This window comes from Coregonus lavaretus (genome assembly GCF_964263955.1).
Source record: "Coregonus lavaretus genome assembly, chromosome: 14".
Lineage (NCBI taxonomy): Eukaryota > Metazoa > Chordata > Actinopteri > Salmoniformes > Salmonidae > Coregonus > Coregonus lavaretus.
Window position 1 is genome coordinate 17,675,062 of NC_140001.1, and position 27,918 is coordinate 17,702,979.

The window sequence follows — 27,918 nt, forward strand, 5'->3', positions numbered from 1 at the left end:
TAAGCAGAAAGTGCATAGTGAACATACTTGGACATACAATACTTACTGTTGATATAAAGCAGGGTTGTGCTCAATTCAGAATTTGGGAACTGACTCCTATTCAACTTAAATTGGGAGAGGCTATATGGACACATCTGCAGGGTAGGGGAGTAAAGGAATACATGTGAACTGTAACTGTAATCTGTTACGTTCCCAGCAAAAATATTCCATTCAGATCGCAGATACTTTTGAAAAACTATTACATTAGGATTACATTAAAATTCAGAAATATTTGACACCTTTCTGTTTTCTCAATGACATTCAAATCATCATTGAAAAAGGCGCAAGTTTAAGTTTGTTCCGCCTGAGCGAGTCTGACCACAAGTCAGAGACCGCTATGATAACACACCAAAATGTTTTTGATGGTTCGCGAGAAGAGCAGGAATAGGCTAATGTCCAAGCTATGTCTTCCAATGGTGCGACTGCTGTCGGCATCAAAAGAATATCCAACTTGAATAAACACATGGAGGTAAGGACGGCAGCAATCGTGTAGCCTACAGGAGATACGGATAGCACTTATTATTGATATCTAGGCTATATAGGGCATTGGTGTGAATCACACTGCTGCTCTCATTTGTCTATTTCAGCTTTATGGATAATGATTGCTGTTCACAAATGTACGTATATGTGTATTTTTAACCCAATAATGGTTGAATTGAAGAAGTTTAAACTGCCTATCAATCATTGTTTTTGCGACCAGGGATGCATTGATTACGGAAACCGTTTACCGTTTAAGAACCAAATGGAAGCAAACTGAGCAAAACAAGAGTTTCTATTGGACAAATTCAGGTAGGTCCCTCCCCGTTTCGTTCGCTTCCGTTTAAGAACAACAGCTGCAGAGATAGGTTGGGTGGGATCCGCACTATCAAATAAAAGTTTGATTCCTCCCTTCTAAACGGCCCCGTGGTATTGTGCTCCATACTGTCATAAAGTTTTATTTAAGAACACCACGAGTGGGGCTTTTATTGCTCAATCTAATTCGTGCTGATTGAAAAATAAAATGTCCATAGGCCTAACGGACACATGCTCAAACTGGGGCACTTTTGATAGACTTAAACAGCTGCAAATGATCGCGATATCAAAGTGTCAGCAACAAAAACGTAAACAATAGGCCTATAGCAAATGCAGCATATGGCATACATTTTTCACATGCAAATAGTATACAAGCTCATACAGCGCAATGCAACGTGACTGTGACTGCACACATTTGAGATCAAAGGGGTTCCCGCTAGTGATGGGTCATGCGCACAAGCATCGGCTCTGAGAGCCGGCTCTTTGTAGTGAATCAGAAGAGCCGGCTCGCATCGAGTGAGAGCCGGCTCCCAGTTTTTTGCCCATTCGCTGCTTAGGTTTCACTTTCACAGAGGTCTGTTATGATTGGCCAGCATGGCGACCAGCATGCGGCATTCACGTGAGAATTAAGGATGTGTAAACAGAGAGGGGGCGGGGCAGACACACCACTTGACTCCACTGCAAGTGAAGAGAGAGACAGAGCGGACTGAGGAGCGTGTGTGCGTCTTGCATTGTCGTGTCGTTTAACTATGAGTGACACTAGAAAGCGAAGCAGCATCTGGCTGCAGTTTAAAGATATTGGGAACAAGAAAGCAGAGTGCCTTCACTGCAAAACGAAGGTCACTATAAGAGCAGGTTCCACCACAAACCTGCATAGACATACAAGAACTGTCCATCCTACAGTGCAGTTAGAGGAGAGAGGGCAAGCCAGCTCACCATCTACTGATCCTGGTGTGTCTCATACCAGAACAACAGCTGCTGTAACGTCTACTGCCATCCCCATGCGTGCAAGTATAACCTCTCCTACTGCAACTCAAAGCAAAATAAGTCAGTTTTTACCTAAACTGATGACCCCAGCCAAACAGCACAGTATTGATGATGAGTTGGCTAAAATGGTAGCTTCTGATTTTCAACCCTTTTCCATTGTGGAGGACAAAGGAATGAAAAACTTTGTCAAAGCCCTAAATCCCACATACACTCTACCCAGTAGAAAAACACTTTCCCAAACAATGATCCCAAAACTATATGACACAGAACGTGCATTATGGCAAGAAAGGGTGACAAAAGCTCCATCAGTTTGCCTGACAACTGACTGCTGGACCTCCAGAACAACCTGCTCTTTCATGTCTGTCACTTGCCACTTTATTGAAGATTACAAGATGACATCTTGCCTTCTGGACTGCTTCGAGTTCACCGACAGACACACTGCAGAAAACTTGGCAGTGGAGCTACTAAGAGTGGCAAAAGAGTGGCAAGTAGAGGACAAAGTGGTGTGCTGTGTGAGTGATAATGCTGCAAACATCACCAAAGCCATAAAAGTTTTGAAGTGGACCCATCACCCATGTCTGGCGCATACACTAAACCTGGTGGTTAGAGATGCTCTGAAGGTGATCAAAACAACCGTGGATAAGGTGAAGGCTGTTGTGGAGTTTTTCCACAAAAGCACAGTAGCAGCACAGAAGCTAAAGTCCACACAGCGCCAAATGGGGATTCCTGAACTGAGGCCCAAACAAGAGTGTGCCACCAGGTGGAACTCAACATTTGATATGTTGAAACGAATGCTTGAAATAAAAGATGCCATCATCTCCACCCTGGCCCTCATCAACGCATCTATTGAGCCATTAAGCCAAGAGGAATGGGAGCTGGTGAAAGAGGTCTGCGCCGTCCTGGAGGTGAGGAGCTACCTTGAGGAGCCCCTCATCCAGAGAGCAGAAGACCCACTGAGCTGGTGGCAGGCCAAGGCCTCAGTCTTTCCACTCCTGGTGAAGGTGATGGAGGGGAGACTATGTATTGTTGCCACATCAGTTCCTTCTGAGAGAATCTTCTCCAAAACAGGGCAGATACTCACGGAGAGGCGAAATCGTATCAGGCCTATCAGCCCATCCAAGCTGAGGCATCTGATCTTCCTGAATGCCAACCTGCCCTGAGGACTAATGCTGTTTGCTGGAGTTTGGTTCTGGTTTTGATTCTGTTCTGTGGATTTGTTTGAAGTTTATTGTTAATTTGTGCAATAAAAAAGTTTAATTGAAATAAACAAATGTAAGAGTGGTTTTGTCACAGAATAAATGCACAGAATTAGGCATTATAAGGTCTCTCATAAAAACACTGAAAGCAAAAGGGTTTTCAACACATAAACCATGATTTTTTTTCAAAGTTAAGGTAAAATATAGGCTACAAAAGATCCTAAATAAAGAGCCGTTCGGGAGTCGAAAGAGCCGGCTCTTCTTTGGGAGCCGAGTCAAAAGAGCCGGCTCTCAGAAAAGAGCCGAACTTCCCATCATTAGTTCCCGCCGCACGTGTACTACAAAACATAACACCGTCATCTTCAATACAGGGCAACAACTGCACAATGAACTTGAAGACCTCTAAACAGTGAAATACAATGTAATACCCACATACTGATATACCATACACCTATACAATAGCAGGGCATATAAACGACGCACTGGGGCACATTATCCTATACAAATATAGGGTTAAATGTCCGAAATGATATGACAACCAAAACAGAGCTAGCCAGCTCACAGCAGTAGAAACTACTAATTAGCATACCCATAAATATGACATTATCGTCGCAGAGTGCATCTTCAGACATAAACACCTGAAAGATATGTACTTGCGTATCAATAAGGACGTACACTGGCCTTGGCTAACACAATGAAAGCTAACTGGTGGGAAAACACAAGGATGGCTGGAACTTTCTCTCACTTGACTTCTCTCGAGCTGATCTTCTGCTCCACTTCACCGGTGGGCGGAGCTACAGCTCTGATATGATGAACTAACATTACTGATATGATTAAATACAAATAGTTCACAGCCTTTCGTACAGTAACTGTAACGGATTACATTTAGAAAGTAACGTACCCAACCCTGGCCTGCACGCCTTGTGCCCAAATTGTACGTTGCGCAGCTGAGAGTCAAGTGGAGACGAATGGATTTGGTTCAGTCAGTCGTCCTGATGAGCCCCTCCCGGCAAGCTATACTGAACAACAATCTAAACACAACATGCAACAATTTCAAGATTTTATTGAGTTACAGTTCATATAAGGAAATCAGTAAATTGAAATAAATAAATTCTATGGATTTTTCATGACTGGGCAGGGGCGCAGCCATGGGTGGGCCTAGGGAACCAGGCCCAGCCAATCAGAATTAGTTTTCCCCCACTAAAGGGCTTTATTACAGACAGAAATACTCCTCAATTTCATCAGCTGTCCGGGTGGCTTGTCTCAGATGATCCTGCAGGTGAAGAAGCCAGATGTGTAGGTCCTGGGCTGGTGTGGTTACACGTGGGCTGCGTTTTTTAGTCCGGTTACACGTACTGCCAAATTCTCTAAAACGACCTTGGAGGCGGCTTATGGTAGAGAAATTAACATTACAGTCTCTGGCAACAGCTCTGGTGGACATTCCTGCAGTCAGCATGCCAATTGCACGCTCCCTCAAAACTTGAGACATCTGTGGCATTGTGTTGTGACAAAACTGCACATTTTAGAGTGGCCTTTTATTGCCCCCAGCACAAGGTGCACCTGTGTAATGATCATGCTTCATAATCAGCTTCTTGATATGCCACAACAAATTTGTGGACAACATTTTAGAGAAATAAGCTTTTTGTGCGTTTGGTACATTTCTGGGATCCATTATTTCTGCTTATGTAACATGGGACCAACACTTTACATGTTGCTTTTATATTTTTGTTCAGTATAGTTTATGCTGGCTAGCTGACAACAACAGCAGCAGCATGGCGCTAGTTAAAACTTGTAAAATAATGTTTATTTCGATGGGCGAGAGAGAAATCAATTGTAGTATTGGTCACCATCTGGATGTCCCCGTGACATGCCAATTAGTTAACATAACGACAAGCCATTGCGAATGACCAGTGCAATGATGTTGTATCAATGTGCTTGCTAGCGTCTTTGCTCCGGGCGACAGAAGAGGCTAGTACTTGCCGACGTGAGTTGCTTCCCACTGGACAGAAGTTGCTTCCCATTGGGAAGCTGTATCACATGTCGGCGGTGGTAGCTAAAGTGGCCAATTTGTTCCATCCCATTTGATTTTATTTCGAGTATGATAACAACCTTCACGAGAAATAACTTGTAGTATTGGTATTGGGTACTGGTAACAGTCTGGATGTCACTGTGATATAGTCTACTGCTCAATGGGGAGAGTGCTGCTAGCCGGTAACACAACAGTGTCCTTCGCTCCTGCTTACCGCAGTTAGGAGGGAAGTAGCTAGATAGGATAGCCAATATCAGGCGAGGGTGACAGCTAAAGCTAAAGCACATGTATTGTAGGGATTTTCACCGAAAATGTACAATTATGGCATTAACCTCTACATTTTTGTTTTAAAAAACACAAACAATTACTCCCGATAAAGACGGAATGATTCTGAACAAGCTCGCAAGTCCCAACTTCGGCAGACAAGTTTTTAATTATTGCTGAAGTTTCGAGCCACATCTATAAACTAGTTAGCTGGGAAGGGCTCATCAGGACGACTGACTGACTCAATCCGTTCGTCTCCACTTGACTCTTGCTGCGCGACATACGTCATCAATTAGAGCACCAGAACACCTCTCCCGTTCAATTCGAATTTAATTGACCACACCCCACAGGATGTCGAGTTTTATTTGAGTTTGAGTGATAGGAAGTAAAATGTAATTCAGTGCAATTCAAAGAAATTCCACAAAGTCATAGTTTCATTGAATCTGACAGGTCACACTTCCGGATACCAAAGAATATATCATTTTTCTCTGGAAACAATGTTCATATACTCTTTTAACCTTAGTGCTTAGAGTAGCCAATGATATTTCCACCAACCGTTTTTTTGGTTTGGCTTCTTTTTGAAGGTTTTAGGGTCAACTTGAGGGTTTTTATTGATATTTAATTTATTGTATTTTTTATTTAACCTTAATTTAACTAGGCAAGTCAGTTAAGAACAAATTCTTATTTACAATGACGGCCTACCCCGGCCAAACCCGGACGACGCAGGGCCAATTTTTGGGCTAAACTAATGCATTCTGGGAAATGTTGTATTTTCCCCATATTTAAGAAAATTTAAGTGATTAATGGGGCGGCGCACAATTGGCCCAGGGTAGGGGAGGGAATGGCCGGCAGGGATGTAGCTCAGTTGGTAGAGCATGGCGTTTGCAACGCCAGGCTTGTGGGTTCGATTCCCACGGGGGGGCAGTATGAAAAAATAAAAAATAATGTATGCACTCACTAACTGTAAGTCGCTCTGGATAAGAGTGTCTGCTAAATGACTAAAATGTAAATGTATTAATGAAATATAATAACTTAGAATATTTGCATACAGGTTTTGTTTTTCTTAATAATTAAATGTAATAGTTTGTCCTGAAACTCAATTGTTTCAACAATATTTTATATGCATATATATAGCGACATGTTTGATGTTTTATGTATAATATGTATATTTGTATAGTTTGCACCTTAGAATAGAAGAGCCATTTGAATTTCACTGAATTAAATTATATTTCCTTTAATAAAAATTTGAATTGCAATTCTGTATCCTGTTTACTACTTCAATTCAAATTCAATTCATTAATTGACTTGGAATTTATGAGGCATTCTCAATTACGTTCTGAATTGAGCACAACCCTGATATACAGTATGCATTTGAAATTCAGTCTGAAGCTGTTCTCTCCCATGTGTTTGTTTTGTGCGTGTTTTGTAGACACTCTGAAGGAGCGATCGATCTGGATTGTGGTTGCCGTCTTTTCTGCTTTTATACTCCTGCTTGTTACCTTCACCCTGGCTATGAAGAGAAAATAGTATGTATTTTTCTTAAAAAGAATATTTTAAAAGTATTATTTTCAAATTATCTATAATATATTCAAATTGTGAGTACCATACAAACTATGTTCTTTGCCATCTTTTTTGTCCCAGTGTGAAGCTTTGTCTTCTGCCTCCTGTTCCTGGTCCAAAGATATCAGGACTAGATACACAACTCCTCAAGGTAAAGTGCAATGTACTTGTCCATTTTATACTAAATTCTTATTTTGCTCTTCTCCCAACCCCCAGACAGCACAGAAACAGACACACAAAAATTATTCGGAACATGAATTTAGACATGCAGGTCTACATTTTAAGATAATATTTCCCTCCTCCAGTATTGTTCATCTTATGCAACTCTCTTCCAGAGTGGGCGGTCTGATGACATTCTCAGCTCTCTGATCAACCAGGGCTTTCCTCCCACCATGGCCACTAAGGACCAGCAGGTAGACTATCTGCTGGTGTTTGATAGTGAACAGGTGACACCAGATCTTCAGAATGGACAAACAAGGACAAAAAACTCCATAGATCATGGTCGCCATGACCACAGCCTGTTGATGGAGGCTAAGAATAAGGAAGTAAAAGTTGATGGCGGCAGAGAGACAGTGGAACAGGGTAATACTGAGGGGCTTGAATCTACGTTTAGGAATACCAAGAGCCTGTCCACTGACGTTACAGCTCATCCGTGTCCTCAGAAGAAGCCATTCAACAATGTTACTGAAACGCCAAAGCAAGCACCTGTTTCCAGCAAGCATCGATCCTTAAGCCATCATAAAGATCTCTGGGACAGCTTAGCCAGACAACATCTAGACTACAGGGAAACAGTGGTCAAGAGCCAATCAAACTGTGATGACAAACATAATTTGTCATCACAGAATATTGTGACTCCCTCGAAGGACATTGGTTATGTGGAAGTTCAGAGGTGGAAAAAGAGCATAGGCCTACAGGTGCTGGTACCCGAGGTGGATCAGAGGCAGGAGGACTATAGCAAAGTGAGTGTGGTGGAGAATGATAATGTAGTGCTGCTCAAGAGAGAAACGGTCCCCCTCAATTGCACTTCCTGTAAGGTGAGAGGCAATCAATCAGAGAAATGTCTCCACCAGAAGCCATGTAAACCTCATATAACAGTGCCTGCAAAAGAGGGAGTGCATATAGGATCTAATGGTTATGTGGAGCCTGTTACTATATCACACATTTTGTAAAACGTCATTTTGTCTGAAATGACATTTGGGACATTGCAATGAAACAAATGAAAAAATAAATACTCAGGATAGATTGTGACATTTTCACTGACAAGAGAATTGACTATAATGTCATGTTCCTCAGGATATAGGTTTTTGTATGTACTGTATACAGTGACCGGATAAATATGGTATTTTCTGATTAGTAATTATTGTATGTCTTGAGATTAAAACACTGGCCACAAGTTACACACAAGAAAGCGTAACAAGGAAACTCACTTAACGAAAACGTTCCATATTCAAGAGTCAAGACAATTGATGAATGTTGAATGAGATTTTTCATTGTAATTGCTTAAAGAAGAATAACTGATTTTTTTGTACAGCTTTGATCATTTTGATTTGGGGGCAGTTTTACTGCATTGACACTACAGTCACATTCAAAATGATGCATCAGAAGGAATACAATTTAAATACAAACAATGAATGTAAAAAATACAATATATATCACTTTAGATCATTATTGGTCACTGTTAACCATATCATTAATTTAATATGTTATAAAATACTCAATTTAACAATAAAAAAAAGTATTGCACATGAATGTCTTTATTACAAGAATGTAACAAAGAAAAGTAAATTTACTAAATTAGATCAGCTTCATTTGCTACTTGATAATTAGTCAATGACAACAAAATAACAAAACACTGTCTCTGTTAGGTGTAAAATTATAATTTTATTGTTTGGCTAATGTCGAAGACCGATAGTTCATATCAGTGTATATGACAGCAGACATTTGTTGACTGGTGTAGCCTCAAAGAAACAAAACTTCACTGAATCTCAACCTTATACAGTAAGTACACATGATTGACAAAGGAAAGAATATGTCTAATTTGAACACAGGCAAACAAAACATAGCATTTTAGTTTTGGTGGCATTTCCATTGGTTCAGGAAGAAGAAAAAAACTACTGTGGACCTCTGCAACACAATTCTGAAGGCCATGTCTCTCATCCCAACATCTTTCACAGATATAAAGTGTACTTTGATTGATTCTAATTTATTTAGGCACATTAGGTAAATAAACCTATCTCAAATTGTTCTGCATACTCAGTCATCATGGAGCAGTGTAAATACATGCTGAAGGGTCACTTCTAGTGATTGGTTTGGTCCCAGGAAATAGATCAATTTCGATCCCTGCCTGCATCTGAAATGGCACAATATTCCCTAACCTATCATAGGGCTCTGGCAAAAAAAATAGTGCACTATATAGGGAATAGGGTGCCATTTCGGATGCAACGTCGGGGAGGTTCCCAGATGGTTTCGTAACTAACATGGCACTTTCTATCGACAACCTAGCCCCACTGTGGGGGCAGTTACAATTGTCAAATCTATATACAATGATCAATCTTTTGTATGTGAAGTGAACAACATTTTCCAAATGAAGCACTTAGCAGCTCTACGAGTGGTCTGGGTCATTAAGAGAAATGGGGTGCCATGTTGGCTACTACGAAGCCTTCAGGAAACTCATTCCTGGTTAATCGTGCTATAGTGTGCCATCATCTCAAGTATTTCCTTCAGGACTGATAGTCAGCGCTGGCATCAAGTGGCTTTTTAGGCACAGTCTCCATCAACTCTTCTCATCCTCATCCATCTGTTCTTTACAGTCACTGGCCCTGGGGACAGAGCTAAACTGCTCCTCAAAGTTTAAAAACTTGTGATTGCATTCCTTCTCCAGCATTTTCTTCCACAGTTTTACTGAAAGAAAGGGATGTAGAGAAAATAAACAAATCATTGAGCAGTCATTCATTCAGTTAGTACCTCACCGTACAGAAACTAAGCAGAGAAACAGGCTTGGTAAATAACTGTTTTTCTTATCAGCTAAGATACAATTTACACTTAACTTTTCTAAGCCCAAATCTGGCCACCCATGCATCACCAAGGCAAAAGTGACAGACAATGTAGGGAATGTAGCTAAATGGAAATGAAACTAGGGAAATGTATGAAGGAGATTCTAGTCATGGCAGATTCCACAGGAGTATTTAGCATAATGTAAATTGGCTTTTGACAGTCAGTGAATGGAATTTGTTCACTTACTGTACTCTGGCTCCGGTGCTTCTGAGCAGGCTGGAGGAGGTGGCAGTGGCCCAGTGCTCAGCTGATCCTCTTGGTTCTCCTGTTCTCCTTGTGATGTCAACTCCAAGTTTTCTATCATCACCTCATAGGCTCTCCTCGCCTCTGACGACAGCTCAATCATTTTGTGGTAATGGTCCTGTAGAATCAAAGACAATCCGTAACCACATCCACGCACGCACCACGTAACAATTTCAAGAGAACCATGAGCTTCTTAGTCTCTGGTCTGTATCATGCAATATGTGACAAGTCTCCAACATTGTGTCATTTATACTAAACAAAAATGTCCAGCAGCACTTACTAAGCCTCCAGTTTTATTGAATGCCCATACCTGTGCTCCGTCATAGTTGAAGATGCCCACCAGGCTGACAGGAACAGCTTTGTTGACACACCGGCCCAGGGCCTTCCTGGAGAGGGCAAACACAAAGGGAACGCCCTGCTCCCGACAGGTGTCAATGATGGTGTGGAGAGCTTCATCCAGACCGCCTGTGGAAGAGGGAATACATGATCTTTAGCATTGTGCACTGTAAACACTGAAAAAAGGGCAAAACATGAGAACAGATGATTTGACCTACTTTGGATAAACATGCCATTTTAGAATGACTGGGTATTGTCATTTTGCTCTTGCATGTGCAATATAAACACAATGAAAAACAACAATTCTAAGCGCCAATGGTGAGATAATTGGGACCACTCATATGTAAAAATATATACACACACATTACTGTAAGTCGCTTTGGATAAAAGCGTCTGCTAAATGGCATTATATATATATATATATATATATATATATATATATACACACACACACACACACACACACACAGTGGGGAAAAAAAGTATTTAGTCAGCCACCAATTGTGCAAGTTCTCCCACTTAAAAAGATGAGAGAGGCCTGTAATTTTCATCATAGGTACACGTCAACTATGACAGACAAAATGAGCATTTTTTTCCAGAAAATCACATTGTAGGATTTTTAATGAATTTATTTGCAAATTATGGTGGAAAATAAGTATTTGGTCAATAACAAAAGTTTCTCAATACTTTGTTATATACCCTTTGTTGGCAATGACACAGGTCAAACATTTTCTGTAAGTCTTCACAAGGTTTTCACACACTGTTGCTGGTATTTTGGCCCATTCCTCCATGAAGATCTCCTCTAGAGCAGTGATGTTTTGGGGCTGTCGCTGGGCAACACGGACTTTCAACTCCCTCCAAAGATTTTCTATGGGGTTTAGATCTGGAGACTGGCTAGGCCACTCCAGGACCATGAAATGCTTCTTACGAAGCCACTCCTTCGTTGCCCGGCGGTGTGTTTGGGATCATTGTCATGCTGAAAGACCCAGCCACGTTTCATCTTCAATGCCCTTGCTGATGGAAGGAGGTTTTCACTCAAAATCTCACGATACATGGCCCCATTCATTCTTTCCTTTACACGGATCAGTCGTCCTGGTCCCTTTGCAGAAAAACAGCCCCAAAGCATGATGTTTCCACCCCCATGCTTCACAGTAGGTATGGTGTTCTTTGGATGCAACTCAGCATTCTTTGTCCTCCAAACACGACGAGTTGAGTTTTTACCAAAAAGTTATATATTTTGGTTTAATCTGACCATATGACATTCTCCCAATCCTCTTCTGGATCATCCAAATGCACTCTAGCAAACTTCAGACGGGCCTGGACATGTACTGGCTTAAGCAGGGGGACACGTCTGGCACTGCAGAATTTGAGTCCCTGGCGGCGTAGTGTGTTACTGATGGTAGGCTTTGTTACTTTGGTCCTAGCTCTCTGCAGGTCATTCACTAGGTCCCCCCGTGTGGTTCTGGGATTTTTGCTCACCGTTCTTGTGATCATTTTGACCCCACGGGGTGAGATCTTGCGTGGAGCCCCAGATCGAGGGAGATTATCAGTGGTCTTGTATGTCTTCCATTTCCTAATAATTGCTCCCACAGTTGATTTCTTCAAACCAAGCTGCTTACCTATTGCAGATTCAGTCTTCCCAGCCTGGTGCAGGTCTACAATTTTGTTTCTGGTGTCCTTTGACAGCTCTTTGGTCTTGGCCATAGTGGAGTTTGGAGTGTGACTGGTTGAGGTTGTGGACAGGTGTCTTTTATACTGATAACAAATTCAAACAGGTGCCATTAATACAGGTAACGAGTGGAGGACAGAGGAGCCTCTTAAAGAAGAAGTTACAGGTCTGTGAGAGCCAGAAATCTTGCTTGTTTGTAGGTGACCAAATACTTATTTTCCACCATAATTTGCAAATAAATTCATAAAAAATCCTACAATGTGATTTTCTGGATTTTTTCCCCTCAATTTGTCTGTCATAGTTGACGTGTACCTATGATGAAAATTACAGGCCTCTCCCATCTTTTTAAGTGGGAGAACTTGCACAATTGGTGGCTGACTAAATACTTTTTTTCCCCACTGTATATACACACACACACACACACACACACACACACACTGCTCAAAAGAATTAAGGGAACACTAAAATAACACATCCTAGATCTGAATGAATGAAATAATCTTATTAAATACTTTTTTCTTTACATAGTTGAATGTGCTGACAACAAAATCACACAAAAATTATCAATGGAAATCAAATGTTTCAACCCATGGAGGTCTGGATTTGGAGTCACCCTCAAAATTAAAAGTGGAAAACCACACTACAGGCTGATCCAACTTTGATGTAATGTCCTTAAAACAAGTCAAAATGAGGCTCAGTAGTGTGTGTGGCCTCCACGTGCCTGTATGACCTCCCTACAACACCTGGGCATGCTCCTGATGAGGTGGCGGATGGTCTCCTGAGGGATCTCCTCCCAGACCTGGACTAAAGCATCCGCCAACTCCTGGACAGTCTGTGGCAACGTGGCGTTGGTGGATGGAGCGAGACATGATGTCCCAGATGTGCTCAATTGGATTCAGGTCTGGGGAACGGGCGGGCCAGTCCATAGCATCAATGCCTTCCTCTTGAAGGAACTGCTGACACACTCCAGCCACATGAGGTCTAGCATTGTCTTGCATTAGGAGGAACCCAGGGCCAACCGCACCAGCATATGGTCTCACAAGGGGTCTGAGGATCTCATCTCGGTACCTAATGGCAGTCAGGCTACTTCTGGCGAGCACATGGAGGGCTGTGCGGCCCCCCAAAGAAATGCCACCCCACACCATGACTGACCCACCGCCAAACCGGTCATGCAGAACGTTCTCCACGGCATCTCCAGACTCTGTCTGTCACATGTGCTCAGTGTGAACCTGCTTTCATCTGTGAAGAGCACAGGGCGCTAGTGGCGAATTTGCCAATCTTGGTGTTCTCTGGCAAATGCCAAACGTCCTGCACGGTGTTGGGCTGTAAGCACAACCCCCATCTGTGGACATCGGGCCCTCATACCACCCTCATGGAGTCTGTTTCTGACCGTTTGAGCAGACACATGCACATTCGTGGCCTGCTGGAGGACATTTTGCAGGGCTCTGGCAGTGCTCCTCCTGCTCCTCCTTGCACAAAGGCGGAGGTAGCAGTCCTGCTGCTGGGTTGTTGCCCTCCTACGGCCTCCTCCACGTCTCCTGATGTACTGGCCTGTCTCCTGGTAGTGCCTCCATGCTCTGGACACTACGCTGACAGACACAGCAAACCTTCTTGCAACAGCTCGCATTGATGTGCCATCCTGGATGAGCTGCACTACCTGAGCCACTTGTGTGGGTTGTAGACTCCGTCTCATGCTACCACTAGAGTGAAAGCACCGCCAGCATTCAAAAGTTACCAAAACATCAGCCAGGAAGCATAGGAACTGAGAAGTGGTCTGTGGTCACCACCTGCAAAACCACTCCTTTATTGGGGGTGTCTTGCTAATTGCCTATAATTTCCACCTGTTGTCTATTCCATTTGCACAACATGTGACATTTATTGTCAATCACTGTTGCTTCCTAAGTGGACAGTTTGATTTCACAGACGTGTGATTGACTTGGAGTTACATTGTGTTGTTTAAGTGTTCCCTTTATTTTTTTGAGGAGTATATATATATATATATACAGTGGGGAGAACAAGTATTTGATACACTGCCGATTTTGCAGGTTTTCCTACTTACAAAACATGTAGAGGTCTGTATTTTTATCTTAGGTACACTTCAACTGTGAGAGACAGAATCTAAAACAAAAATCCAGAAAATCACATTGTATGATTTTTAAGTAATTAATTTGCATTTTATTGCATGACATAAGTATTTGATACATCAGAAAAGCAGAACTTAATATTTGGTACAGAAACCTTTGTTTGCAATTACAGAGATCATACATTTCCTGTAGGTCTTGACCAGGTTTGCACACACAGCAGCAGGGATTTTGGCCCACTCCTCCATACAGACCTTCTCCAGATCCTTCAGGTTTCGGGGCTGTCGCTGGGCAATACGGACTTTCAGCTCCCTCCAAAGATTTTCTATTGGGTTCAGGTCTGGAGACTGGCTAGGCCACTCCAGGACCTTGAGATGCTTCTTACGGAGCCACTCCTTAGTTGCCCTGGCTGTGTGTTTCAGGTCGTTGTCATGCTGGAAGACCCAGCCATGACCAATCTTCAATGCTCTTACTGAGGGAAGGAGGTTGTTGGCCAAGATCTCGCGATACATGGCCCCATCCATCCTCCCCTCAATACGGTGCAGTCATCCTGTCCCCTTTGCAGAAAAGCATCCCCAAAGACTGATGTTCCCACCTCCATGCTTCACGGTTGGGATGGTGTTCTTGGGGTTGTACTCATCCTTCTTCTTCCTCCAAACACGGCGAGTGGAGTTTAGACCAAAAAGCTCTATTTTTGTCTCATCAGACCACATGACCTTCTCCCATTCCTCCTCTGGATCATCCAGATGGTCATTGGCAAACTTCAGATGGGCCTGGACATGCGCTGGCTTGAGCAGGGGGACCTTGCGTGCGCTGCAGGATTTTAATCCATGACGGCGTAGTGTGTTACTAATGGTTTTCTTTGAGACTGTGGTCCCAGCTCTCTTCAGGTCATTGACCAGGTCCTGCCGTGTAGTTCTGGGCTGATCCCTCACCTTCCTCATGATCATTGATGCCCCACGAGGTGAGATCTTGCATGGAGCCCCAGACCGAGGGTGATTGACCGTCATCTTGAACTTCTTCCATTTTCTAATAATTGCACCAACAGTTGTTGCCTTCTCACCAAGCTGCTTGCCTATTGTCCTGTAGCCCATCCCAGCCTTGTTCAGGTCTACAATTTTATCCCTGATGTCCTTACACAGCTCTCTGGTCTTGGCCATTGTGGAGAGGTTGGAGTCTGTTTGATTGAGTGTGTGGACAGGTGTCTTTTATACGGGTAACGAGTTCAAACAGGTGCAGTTAATACAGGTAATGAGTGGAGAACAGGAGGGCTTCTTAAAGAAAAACTAACAGGTCTGTGAGAGCCGGAATTCTTACTGGTTGGTTGGTGATCAAATACTTATGTCATGCAATAAAATGCAAATTAATTACTTAAAAATCATACAATGTGATTTTCTGGATTTTTGTTTTAGATTCCGTCTCTCACAGTTGAAGTGTACCTATGATAAATATTACAGACCTCTAAGTAGGAAAACCTGCAAAAACGGCAGTGTATCAAATACTTGTTCTCCCCACTGTATATATATAGTGAGGAGAACAAGTATTTGATACACTGCCGATTTTGCAGGATTTCTTACTTACAAAGCATGTAGAGGTCTGTAATTTATATCATAGGTACACTTCAACTGTGAGAGACAGAATCTAAAACAAAAATCCAGAAAATCACATTGTATGATTTTTAAGTAATTAATTTGCATTTTATTGCATGACATAAGTATTTGATCACCTACCAACCAGTAAGAATTCCGGCTCTCACAGACCTGTTAGTTTTTCTTTAAGAAGCCCTCCTGTTCTCCACTCATTACCTGTATTAACTGCACCTGTTTGAACTTGTTACCTGTATAAAAGACACCTGTCCACACACTCACTCAATTAAAACAGACTCCAACCTCTCCACAATGGCCAAGACCAGAGAGATGTGTAAGGACATCAGGGATAAAATTGTAGACCTGCACAAGGCTGGGATGGGCTACAGGACAATAGGCAAGCAGCTTGGTGAGAAGGCAACAACTGTTGGTGCAATTATTAGGAAATGGAAGAAGTTCAAGATGACTGTCAATCACCCTCTGTCTGGGGCTCCATGCAAGATCTCACCTCGTGGGGCATCAATGATCATGACATCATTCTTTGGGGATGCTTTTCTGCAAAGGGGACAGGACGACTGCACCGTATTGAGGGGAGGATGGACGGGGCCATGTATCGCGAGATCTTGGCCAACAACCTCCTTCTCTCAGTAAGAGCATTGAAGATGGGTCGTGGCTGGGTCTTCCAGCATGACAACGACCCGAAACACACAGCCAGGGCAACTAAGGAGTGGCTCCGTAAGAAGCATCTCAAGGTCCTGGAGTGGCCTAGCCAGTCTCCAGACCTGAACCCAACAGAAAATATTTGGAGGGAGCTGAAAGTCTGTATTGCCCAGCGACAGCCCCGAAATCTGAAGGATCTGGAGAAGGTCTGTATGGAGGAGTGGGCCAAAATCCCTACTGCAGTGTGTGCAAACCTGGTCAAGACCTACAGGAAACGTATGATCTCTGAAATTGCAAACAAAGGTTTCCGTACCAAATATTAAGTTCTGCTTTTCTGATGTATCAAATACTTATGTCATGCAATAAAATGCAAATTAATTACTTAAAAATCATACAATGTGATTTTCTGGATTTTTGTTTTAGATTCCGTCTCTCACAGTTGAAGTAAAAATTACAGACCTCTACATGCTTTGTAAGTAGTATATATATATATATATATATATATATATATATATATATATATATATATATATATATATATATATATATATATATATATATATATATATATATATATATACATACATACATACATACACACACACACACAAGTATTTAGTCAGCCACCAATTGTGCAAGTTCTCCCACTTAAAAAGATGAGAGGCCTGTCATTTTCATCATAGGTACACGTCAACTATGACAGACAAATTGAGGAGAAAAAATCCAGAAAATCACATTGTAGGATTTTTAATGAATTTATTTGCAAATTATGGTGGAAAATAAGTATTTGGTCACCTACAAACAAGCAAGATTTCTGGCTCTCACAGACCTGTAACTTCTTCTTTAAGAGGCTCCTCTGTCCTCCACTCGTTACCTGTATTAATGGCACCTGTTTGAACTTGTTATCAGTATAAAAGACACCTGTCCACAACCTCAAACAGTCACACTCCAAACTCCACTATGGCCAAGACCAAAGAGCTGTCAAAGGACACCAGAAACAAAATTGTAGACCTGCACCAGGCTGGGAAGACTGAATCTGCAATAGGTAAGCAGCTTGGTTTGAAGAAATCAACTGTGGGAGCAATTATTAGGAAATGGAAGACATACAAGACCACTGATAATCTCCCTCGATTTGGGGCTCCACGCAAGATCTCACCCCGTGGGGTCAAAATGATCACAAGAACGGTGAGCAAAAATCCCAGAACCACACGGGGGGACCTAGTGAATGACCTGCAGTGAGCTGGGACCAAAGTAACAAAGCCTACCATCAGTAACACACTACGGCGCCAGGGACTCAAATCCTGCAGTGCCAGACGTGTCCCCCTGCTTAAGCCAGTACATGTCCAGGCCCGTCTGAAGTTTGCTAGAGTGCATTTGGATGATCCAGAAGAGGATTGGGAGAATGTCATATGGTCAGATGAAACCAAAATAGAACTTTTTGGTAAAAACTCAACTCGTCATGTTTGGAGGACAAAGAATGCTGAGTTGCATCCAAAGAACACCATACCTACTGTGAAGCATGGGGGTGGAAACATCATGCTTTGGGGCTGTTTTTCTGCAAAGGGACCAGGACGACTGATCCGTGTAAAGGAAAGAATGAATGGGGCCATGTATCGTGAGATTTTGAGTGAAAACCTCCTTCCATCAGCAAGGGAAATGAAGATGAAACGTGGCTGGGTCTTTCAGCATGACAATGATCCCAAACACACCGCCAGGGCAACGAAGGAGTGGCTTCGTAAGAAGCATTTCAAGGTCCTGGAGTGGCCTAGCCAGTCTCCAGAGCTCAACCCCATAGAAAATCTTTGGAGGGAGTTGAAAGTCTGTGTTGCCCATCGACAGCCCCAAAACATCACTGCTCTAGAGGAGATCTGCATGGAGGAATGGTCCAAAATACCAACAACATTGTGTGAAAACCTTGTGAAGACTTACAGAAAACGTTTGACCTGTGTCATTGCCAACAAAAGGTATATAACAAAGTATTGAGAAACTTTTGTTATTGACCAAATACTTATTTTCCACCATAATTTGCAAATAAATTCATAAAAAATCCTACAATGTGATTTTCTGGATTTTTTTCCCTCATTTGTCTGTCATAGTTGACGTGTACCTATGATGAAAATTACAGGCCTCTCTCATCTTTTTAAGTGGGAGAACTTGCACAATTGGTGGCTGACTAAATACTTTTTTCCCCCCACTGTGTGTGTGTGTGTGTGTGTGTGTAATATATATATATATATATATATATATATATATATATATATATATATATATATATAATGCCCCTGGAATCTCATTTAGTTAGTCAACACAGGAAACCCAGGTTGTAGAAGTTAAGTCTGATGAGTATACTGTACCTTTGGACTGGATGCGTTCACAGTTGGGGGAGATGACAACACACTTGACCTTCCTGAGTTTGAGGTGTTTGAGGACCTCCCGGAGGCCCATGACCAGACGCCTCTTCATGCGGGCCTTCATAGGGTCCTTCTGGTACAGCCGGTCCTGGAAGCGCACCAGCTCCTTCAGCAGGTTGGTCACATACTCATCCACGTCTTTACTCAGCACCTGGCTGCAGTAACTGGGACACACAATATGTAAATGGTGGAAATAAAATCATGCTCCATTTTCTATTTCTTGTGTGTGTGTGTGTGTGTGTGTGTGTGTATATAATCCAGTATGGTTAAGAGTACGTGTTTAGAATCTTATCTTGTCAGTGTAAGAAACGGAAACCATGATGGCTTACTCTCGGAATTTCCTGCTGTGGATTTTGGGTCGAATGGGAGGGCAGGGCTGTGGCTGAGACTGATTGGTTGGCTCTTCAATCTCCTCTGTGTCCTTCTCAGTCTCCTCCTCAGTCTCCCCGTCTGCCACTCTCGTCTCCCCGTCTGCCGCTCTCGTCTCCTCATGTACTTCTGACTGCTCCCCCTCAAGCACAGAGGAGCTAGTAGGGCTGCTGCTTACATCTGAAGTATCAGACACACATCACCTCTTAAGCTTAGTCATAAGTACTTACACTATGTACATTTCCTATTCTAAAAATGATGAAGTGAAGTTGTGTCTGACCTGTAGAGTCACGTGGGTCCTGGTCTATGCCGATGGCCTCACACAGCTCCTCTGTCATGTTGCCGGCCATCTTGGATTCTTCACTTGAAGGGGGCAGTGCCCGCTCCTCCAGCAAACGGTTCTGTTTCCTGTGTTCCCTCTCCTTGAGAATCACCTGCAGATTGAACAATGTGACTATAAAAACATATTTTAAGACGAGAGATGGTCTAAAATGCATGCTAAAGTAAGGCTTATCAAGCTTCATCTTGTCCAAAGCAGTGCACCATTCAGCAAAGCATTCAATAGGGGAAAAACATTTAATCACAGAAAATGCTTGTGGAAGTAAAGAAAGTCAACAGAGTAAATCCAAGCTAGGGAATGATAATCAACACAGTCCATACATATTTCCAGATAGCTGGGGTCCTAACTGAGAGACTCACCCTTTTCAGTGGTGTGGGTTTCTTAGCTTTGGGAACCTCTCTCTGCTTGCCCTTCTTTACCAGAGGGCTGGTCGAGTCCAAGGGGTTGTGGGCTATCTTATCCTGTAGCCATGGTTTCTTCTGGATTAGTGCGTTCTTATGGCCGACAGGTAGCGACCCACCAACTACATAGTAACAAGTGTCGCAGATATGTTAGAATAGCATGATGCTAAATGTGGGTAGCAATATGTGTATGAATATTATCATCATCACAATCAGTGCTATTTTTCAAGCACTTTTCATTTAAAAGTTCCATGCGTAAATAAAAAAAACTATGACAGATCTGAAGTTTTTTCTGCTGTAATATAACCTGAGAGGATGACCCCTTTGGTGTCCTGCTTGTCTTTCTGAGTTTGCTGTTTCTTCTCCAGAACCGCCAGCATGTTCCCAATATCCAGCTGCACAGGGACTTTGCTCTTCTTCCCACTGGTCTTCTCAGCTTTCTGATGAGAAGGTTTAACCATTTACAAGAATAACCATTTGGACAAAGTTACACAACAACAATGAAGGAGGTTGACTTTTAGGCTATATTACTCCTTTTTAGGCTATTTACTCTTCTAACATCATGAACTGCGTCTGTACAGAATAAGCCTGAATCAGATTTCAATATTGTTATGATGAGTTTCTGGTATTGAGAAGTTCAAGATGCAAGAATTTACTTAGACATTCTGTGGAGATTTTACCAAGTATTTATTTAATCACGAGCCCGTGGTTTCATCTAACAAACGGACATAGCCTTGCCCCCTTGTCAGTTGAACTGCCCACACACACACAAATCTCACAGCTTTTATACTCTTGGTTACACATTTCTTCAACCACATCTGGCCATCGTCAATGAGCACTACCCCTTCTATGTCATGACCTCTTACCCCCAAGCAGGACGTTCCCTCCGTACACCATTCTAATATAAACCCCACTATCTTCCTTGGACAGATTGGAATTTACTACCCCAGACTTAGAGTCATCCAGAACCACTTCTCTCTACTAACTTTAAACTAGTTACACACTCATATGAAATGGCCCCATATCCTCATCATATCAAATATTTTCCTATAAATCATGAGTAATGTTCAGTGCTGACCTGTCCCTTCTTTGTCTCTGCAGGTTGAGCTTTTCCTGCCGTGGCTTTTTCCTTGTTTTGGTCACCTGGCTGGAGTCCTGTTCCTTCTCTGTGACCCTCCTGTACCAGAAATAAAAAATACATTTTAAGAAGGAAATTATTATTGATTCAATGAAGTTGTAATTTCATTTATAATGCTTCTGGTTTGTATTTTCAAGAGTAATGTTAATTCCATACCTCCTTTTTGACTAGTTTTGCCATGTTGCTGAACAATACTGAGTTGTAGCCTTGCACTCTGGCTGAACCAGCGAAGGCCAGAGACAAGTCTGGAAACTCTTCTTCATCCTGGGAGGAAAATAAACCGTCACCAAATCAATTCAATTGATTTGACACTAAATATCATCAGTGTGGGGATTTAGGCTTGGTTTCCGTATAAACACTTTGTAACAACTGCTGCTGTGAAAGGGGCTCTATTAATAAATACATTTGATTGATTAAATATGAAAAAGGGAGGTCTCCTGAAGTCTATTAAAATATCCCCCTTTACTATGTTCCTCCTTACAATGTAAAGCACTTTGAGCATATTATTAAAACATAACTATACACTCCGTGGCCACCCCGTTCACGAAAATGGTTTGCATCAACAGTGAGTCACGTGGCCGGCTATATAAAGCAGGCAGACCGAGGCATCCAGTTACTGTTAGATTGAACATTAGAATGGGCAAAACGAGTGACCTAAGTGATTTTGAGCATGGTATGATCGTCGGTGCCAGGCGCGCCGGTTCCAGTATCTCAGAACGACAGTTTCTAGGGTTTACTGAGAATGGCGCGACAAACAAAAAACATCCAGTCAGTGGCAGTCCTGTGGGCGAAAACAGCTCATTGATGAGAGATGTCGAAGGAGAATGGCAAGAATCGTGCAAGTTAACAGGCGGGCCAAACACAGGCAAATAACGGCGCAGTACAACAGTGGTGTGCAGAACGGCATCTCGGAATGCACAACTCGTCGGTCTTTGTCACGGATGGGCTATTGCAGCAGACGACCACACCGGGTTCCACTCCTATCAGCTAAAATCAAGAAGAAGCGGCTCCAGTGGGCACGCGATCACCAACACGGGATAACTGAGGAGTGGAAAAACATTGCCTGGTCCGACGAATCCTGGTTCCCGTTGCGACATGCTGATGGCAGAGTCAGGATTTGACGTAAGCAGCATGAGTCCATGGCGCCATCTTGCCTGGTGTCAACGGTACAGGCTGGTGGCGTAATGGTGTGGGGATTTTTTTCCTGGCACACATTATGTTCCTTGATACCAATTGAGCAACGTTTGAACGCCACACCTTGTAGAATCCATGCCCCGAAGAATTCAGGCCATTCTGGCGGCAAAGGAGGGACCGACACAGCACTAGATGGGTGTACCTAATAAACTGGCCACTGAGTGTATGTACATGAGCACTGTGACTTATTTCACCTCAAACTTGGGTGGCTCCTGATAAATGACCAGGTCCTCCGACTCCTCTACCGCGCCACCTTCACCCAGCATTTTGGATTTCTTCTTCTTCTTCTTCCTTTTCTTCTTCTCAGAGGCTTGTTCTTCTTGCTGCACAGCTGTTTCCTCCTTCTAATTAAGGACAAGACAAAAGGACAAATTCACTTCAAAAGTCAAAATGTTGGTCAACTTAATTTCTACCTCAGCAAATCTTCAAAGCTTAAACAGTTTGAGGGCAAGGGGGCACTTTAGCTAGATCGAGATGTACAGTAGGATTAGCATCAAGCACACACTGTACCTGGGATGGAGTGCTATTATTGACCGTTTCCTTGGGGATTACTTTCTTTGGCGGCTGGGAGGCCACATTGGCCCAGGAGGTCACTGCCAGGCCACTGTTGTGTGAAACGGCCTCCACAGGCTGACCTGATTGGGTCAAGTACATTGGTTATTTTCTTATTACATTACTTTTGAATGCTGAATGCAAAAGGTCCAGTACCTTGTGCAACAGTCAAGGACGTGTCACTATTTTCACTGGAAGGGGTGAATCGACTGAGGTCCTGTCTTTGTCCTTTTCTTACTGGTGTAGTCTACAGATGATACAAAAATCACATGCCATTTCTTAAGATCATTTAATAAATTAGACATAACATTTATGACAGCATGCTATAGCTCAGTAGACCTACCTTACTAGTGGATACTGAGCTCTGATGATGGGGGGTGAGGGATGGTGAGGCTGATCCCCAGCAGGTTCCAGGTTTCTGTGGGACAGGAAGTGCAGGACTGCCGGGTGCCACACCACCCAGCTCTGGGAATTCAGCCATTTTCACCTCAAATGTGACTAAATCCACCTGGGCAAGTTTGGATCTCGCTGATGAGTTTGGGGCAGATCTGGACCCTCTAAAAACCCCTGCAGACAAAGCAAATAAAACACCACACTAATGACAAAAAAATGTGTCCTGCAATTGGAAGAGTATATACAGTTGAAGTCGAAAGTTTACATACACTTAGGTTGGAGTCATTAAAACTCGTTTTTCAACCACTCCACAAATTTCTTGTTAACAAACTATAGTTTTGGCAAGTCGGTTAGGACATCTACTTTGTGCATGACACAAGTAATCTTTTCAACAATTGTTTACGGACAGATTATTTCACTGTATCACAATTCCAGTCGGTCAGAAGTTTACATACACTAAGTTGACTGTTCCTTTGAACAGCTTGGAAAATTACAGAAAATGATGTCATGGCTTTAGAAGCGTCTGATAGGCTAATTGACATCATTTGAGTCAATTAGAGGTGTACCTGTGGATGTATTTCAAAGCATACCTTCAAACTCACTGCCTCTTTGCTTGACATCATGGGAAAATCAAAAGAAATCAGCCAAGACCTCAGAAAAAACAATTGTAGACCTCCACAAGTCTGGTTCATCCTTGGGAGCAATTTCCAAACGCCTGAAGGTACCACGTTCATCTGTACAAACAATAGTACGCAAGTATAAACACCATGGGACCACGCAGCTGTCATACCGCTCAGGAGGGAGACGCGTTCTGTCTCCTAGACATGAACGTACTTTGGTGCAGAAAGTGTCAATCAATCCCAGAACAACAGCAAAGGACCTTGTGAAGATGCTGGAGGAAACAGGTACAAAAGTATCTATATCCACAGTAAAACGAGTCCTATATCAACATAACCTGAAAGGCCGCTCATCAAGGAAGAAGCCACTGCTCCAAAACTGCCATAAAAAGCCAGACTACGGTTTGCAACTGGGGACAAAGATCGTACTTTTTGGAGAAATGTCCTCTGGTCTGATGAAACAAAAATAGAACTGTTTGCCCATAATGACCATTGTTATGTTTGGAGGAAAAAGGGGGGACTTGCAAGCCGAAGAACACCATCCCAACCGTAAAGCACGGGGTGGCAGCATGATGCTGTGGGGGTGCTTTGCTGCATGAGGGACTGGTGCACTGCACAAAATAGATGGCATCATGAGGAAGGAAAATTATGTGGATATATTGAAGCAACATCTCAAGACATCAGTCAGGAAGTTAAAGCTTGGTCGCAAATGGGTCTTCCAAATGGACAATGAACCCAAGCATACTTCCAAAGTTGTGGCAAAATGGCTTAAGGACAACAAAGTCAAGGTATTGGAGTGGCCATCACTAAGCCCTGACCTCAATCCTATATAACATTTGTGGGCAGAACTGAAAAAGCATGTGCGAGCAAGGAGGCCTACAAACCTGACTCAGTTACACCAGCTCTGTCAAGAGGAATTGGCCAAAATTCCCCCGACTTATTGTGGGAAGCTTGTGGAAGGCTACCCGAAACGTTTGACCCAAGTTAAACAATTTAAAGGCAATGCTACCAAATACTAATTGAGTGCATGTACACTTCTGACCCACTGGGAATGTGATGAAATAAATAAAAACTGAAATAAATCATTCTCTCTACACTTATTCTGACATTTCACATCTTAAAATAAAGTGGTGATCCTAACTGACCTAAGACAGGGATTTTTTTACTAGGATTAAATGTCAGGAATTGAGTTTAAATACAAATGGCTAAGGTGTATGTAAACTTCCGACTTCAACTGTACCTAGTGTTCCCTCTAAGCTGTGAGCGTGCTCCCCCGGGACTGCCGGGCTGAAGAAATATCAGCCCACGCAGAGAAGCACGAGATTGAACTTCACTCAACTTTCCAGAGTTTTCCCCCTTAGTTAACACCATCAACGTTTTCCTTTACTGTGGGAATTGTGATCAACGCAACACTAGCCACTTTCAACGCAACATACTGGAAAAAAATTAACTAGGCAAGATATTTTGTCGTAGGCATAACGCATTGGAGAAGGATTCTATTGCATTGACACGCACGACTCAGCCCGTACTCTACACAGACCGGTGCGGGATAACCAATCAGAGCTGCAGTAGGCCTATATGCAAATAGACCATTGCCATAATGGATCTTCTTTCACTTTGATCTGGACTGTGTTTACAGCATGAGAGGTCGTGAGTAGATGCGCTTGTTTTGAGATGAAAGCGAGAGCTGCATGTAGCCACGTGTGCACATTTGTTCACATCTTTTACTAGTTAGTGACTTATTAGCCCAGTTATATTTCATTTGTAGTCAGCAATGTAGGAGTGATTGCTTCCTACAAGAGCACAAAACATGTACATTTCTAGACATCTTTGAAAAGCGAGTCGGGTAAAGAGCTTTTTTTGTCTTAAAGGGGCAGTATTTTGAGACTGTCTTGAATAAACTAAGTAGCCAATAGGCAGAGGGTATCATAATTTGTCTTATTCTCTGCAATAATGGTATGGGAATAATAAAGCATTTTATTTTGTAAAGTGGTTTCTTGCATCAAACAACACTTTCAGTCACCTCCTTGTCTGCAGGACAAGTGGATGTGAGGCCCTGCCAGTTTTCTTTCTCCAAAAGTCTCATGGAATGTAGGACTACATTAACCACCACATATTGGCTGCTACTGTAGGCTGGCTGATAGAACAGCTATTTCCATGTTAAAATGTTATGGGCTGCATTTTCTCCATTGTTTTTGATGGTAGGCTACTCTGGTAGGCCTACATTATGATCAAATAGCCACTTGACCACTGTCTGAAACTGTAACTTAAAGCGGGTACAGCCTCAGTGTTCACAGTAAACGCGCACTGGAAGTTGCACAGAATTTACACAACGCTCAAGTTTGCGCTCAGCAGACCGGAAATTTGCTCAGTGCCTAATTTTTTGGGAGGGAACATTGATACATACTATTAACAAAACATGATGATTATCTGTGCGTTATATGCAACGTGTGTGATTACCTCTTCTTGGTGCATCCAATGATCTCCTGATCATGCTATTGTTCTGAGAAGCAAACTCAGAACTAGATTTTGATGCCTGTGAAGTTGGGGAAAAATCAGTTGAGCTATATGAATACACATTAAAGAAAATAGTTTGTAATATTCTAGTTTGGTTTCAATATGGTCAGTATAACTAAACAGACCTTTGTCTGCTGAACACGTATGGGTCGTTCTCCAGCTGTGTATGCACTTGTTTCAGTTGTCCCTTTGGTACGACGGCTGCTGATGTTGCCATGCTTGCTCGGTGTCTCCCCTCGCATACCATCAGTGGTTGAAGGCCTCTGCCTGGGGCTCTTTCTCGAGTCATCACCTGAAGTGGCCTTACCAGCCTGATTCCTGGATGGAGATTTAGAAATGAGAAATTAATAAAGGGTTCACTTCACAATCACATTAGTTAAGCAATCTGCAATATACTAAAGACAAATAGTCCAAATAGTCTAGTACATGTACAATTTAAAAACAAACTCCCTACTTGGTTTAGAGGAATTAATGAAATAATTAAAGCAAAATAAATGAATTAATCCTACCTTCTTGAACCTTGCTCCAACAGATAAGGGTTTGGTAGTGTCAGGGGCGGTGATGAAGTTGTCAGTTGTTTAGGGGGCTCCAATCTCCCTTCCTGTTGGACCTTTGGAACAAAGGGCTGGACTGCAGGTGACAATTTGCTCTGCTGGAATATACCAAAGCAAATAAGAAATCATCCAATAATATTACATTTAAATGTAACTAACAAGGAAAGATATGTCTAAGTTAGCGACAAATATACTTGAACACTATCAGGTAAGGAAAGTCATTTCAAAGCCAACAAGTGCAATGGCCAAGGACATTGGGTCTGCAACGTCACAAATACACACGTTAGTTAGTTGACTAAAGTTAGCTTAACATGTCAGTTAAAACTCTCTCTGCTTCCAATTGCTAGTGCGAGTCAAGGATACAGTAGTGCGCCAGTGCCTACCTAGCCCATCCATTTCGCTCAAGCTCAATTTGTTTGTTATGGTTAGCCTAGCTCGTGCAGCTGTAACTGTACTAGCAAGTATCAATACTAGTTAGCTACATGGCTAGCTACATAACGTTAATCCTTCGGCGTGAAATAAAATCGTCGAAGTCGAATTTCATGAGTCATGTCAAAACAGTCCAATCAAACAAACTGACAACGGGCTGGCATATGGCAGTTTAGTATTACACAACAGTTGCTATCTAGCAACCTGGTTTCAGAAAGCAAATGTAACTAGCTAGCTAGTTCCCTTGGCTAGCAAGCTATAGGCATTTCTCAATAACAAACCCCATCCTTAATCTTACCTTGTCCATCTCCTGTTTCGTGTTTGCCAGTTAAAGTCAGATTGTCATGTTTCTGTCGGATATATATATATATATAAATATATATACAGTTAGCTGACTACACAGTTACTGTACAAGCATAGCATGACATCGTTGACAACAACTCTCAGGCAAGTCAACTGTGGAAAATTTGAGCACCCAGAGTTCACATGATATAGCACCAAGCTTAT

General features: G+C 42.5%; 2 protein-coding genes across 4 annotated transcripts in view; one reads left to right on the plus strand and one right to left on the minus strand.

Annotated features, from left to right (window-relative positions):
- Positions 1-8,610, plus strand: part of LOC311141436 (prolactin receptor-like) — a 28,660-nt gene extending 20,050 nt beyond the window's left edge. For both annotated transcript variants that reach the window (XM_084176765.1, XM_084176766.1), the window contains 3 exons: positions 6,737-6,833; positions 6,949-7,018; positions 7,203-8,610. In XM_084176765.1, the coding sequence (XP_084032891.1) occupies positions 6,737-6,833; positions 6,949-7,018; positions 7,203-8,036 (1,001 nt within the window). In that variant the 3' untranslated portion in view covers positions 8,037-8,610. The remainder of the gene's footprint in view (positions 1-6,736; positions 6,834-6,948; positions 7,019-7,202) is intronic.
- Positions 8,611-8,728: 118 nt separating this feature from the next.
- Positions 8,729-27,874, minus strand: LOC311141435 (uncharacterized protein). 2 transcript variants are annotated; one of them, XM_084176763.1, is made up of 18 exons: positions 27,710-27,874; positions 26,938-27,080; positions 26,554-26,746; positions 26,372-26,447; positions 23,245-23,468; positions 23,058-23,148; positions 22,860-22,984; positions 22,544-22,693; positions 21,312-21,419; positions 21,096-21,194; positions 20,325-20,457; positions 19,976-20,139; positions 19,557-19,710; positions 19,237-19,456; positions 18,851-19,071; positions 10,475-10,629; positions 10,108-10,282; positions 8,729-9,768 (listed from the first exon to the last, which is right to left on the minus strand). In XM_084176763.1, the coding sequence occupies exons 1-18, from the start codon at positions 27,716-27,718 to the stop codon at positions 9,641-9,643; spliced, it is 2,568 nt and encodes an 855-aa protein (XP_084032889.1). In that variant the 5' UTR covers positions 27,719-27,874; the 3' UTR covers positions 8,729-9,640. The 2 variants fall into 2 exon arrangements, with proteins under 2 accessions (XP_084032889.1, XP_084032890.1); XM_084176764.1 differs by having other exon boundaries at positions 26,938-27,077; positions 27,710-27,786.
- Positions 27,875-27,918: the final 44 nt, after the last annotated feature.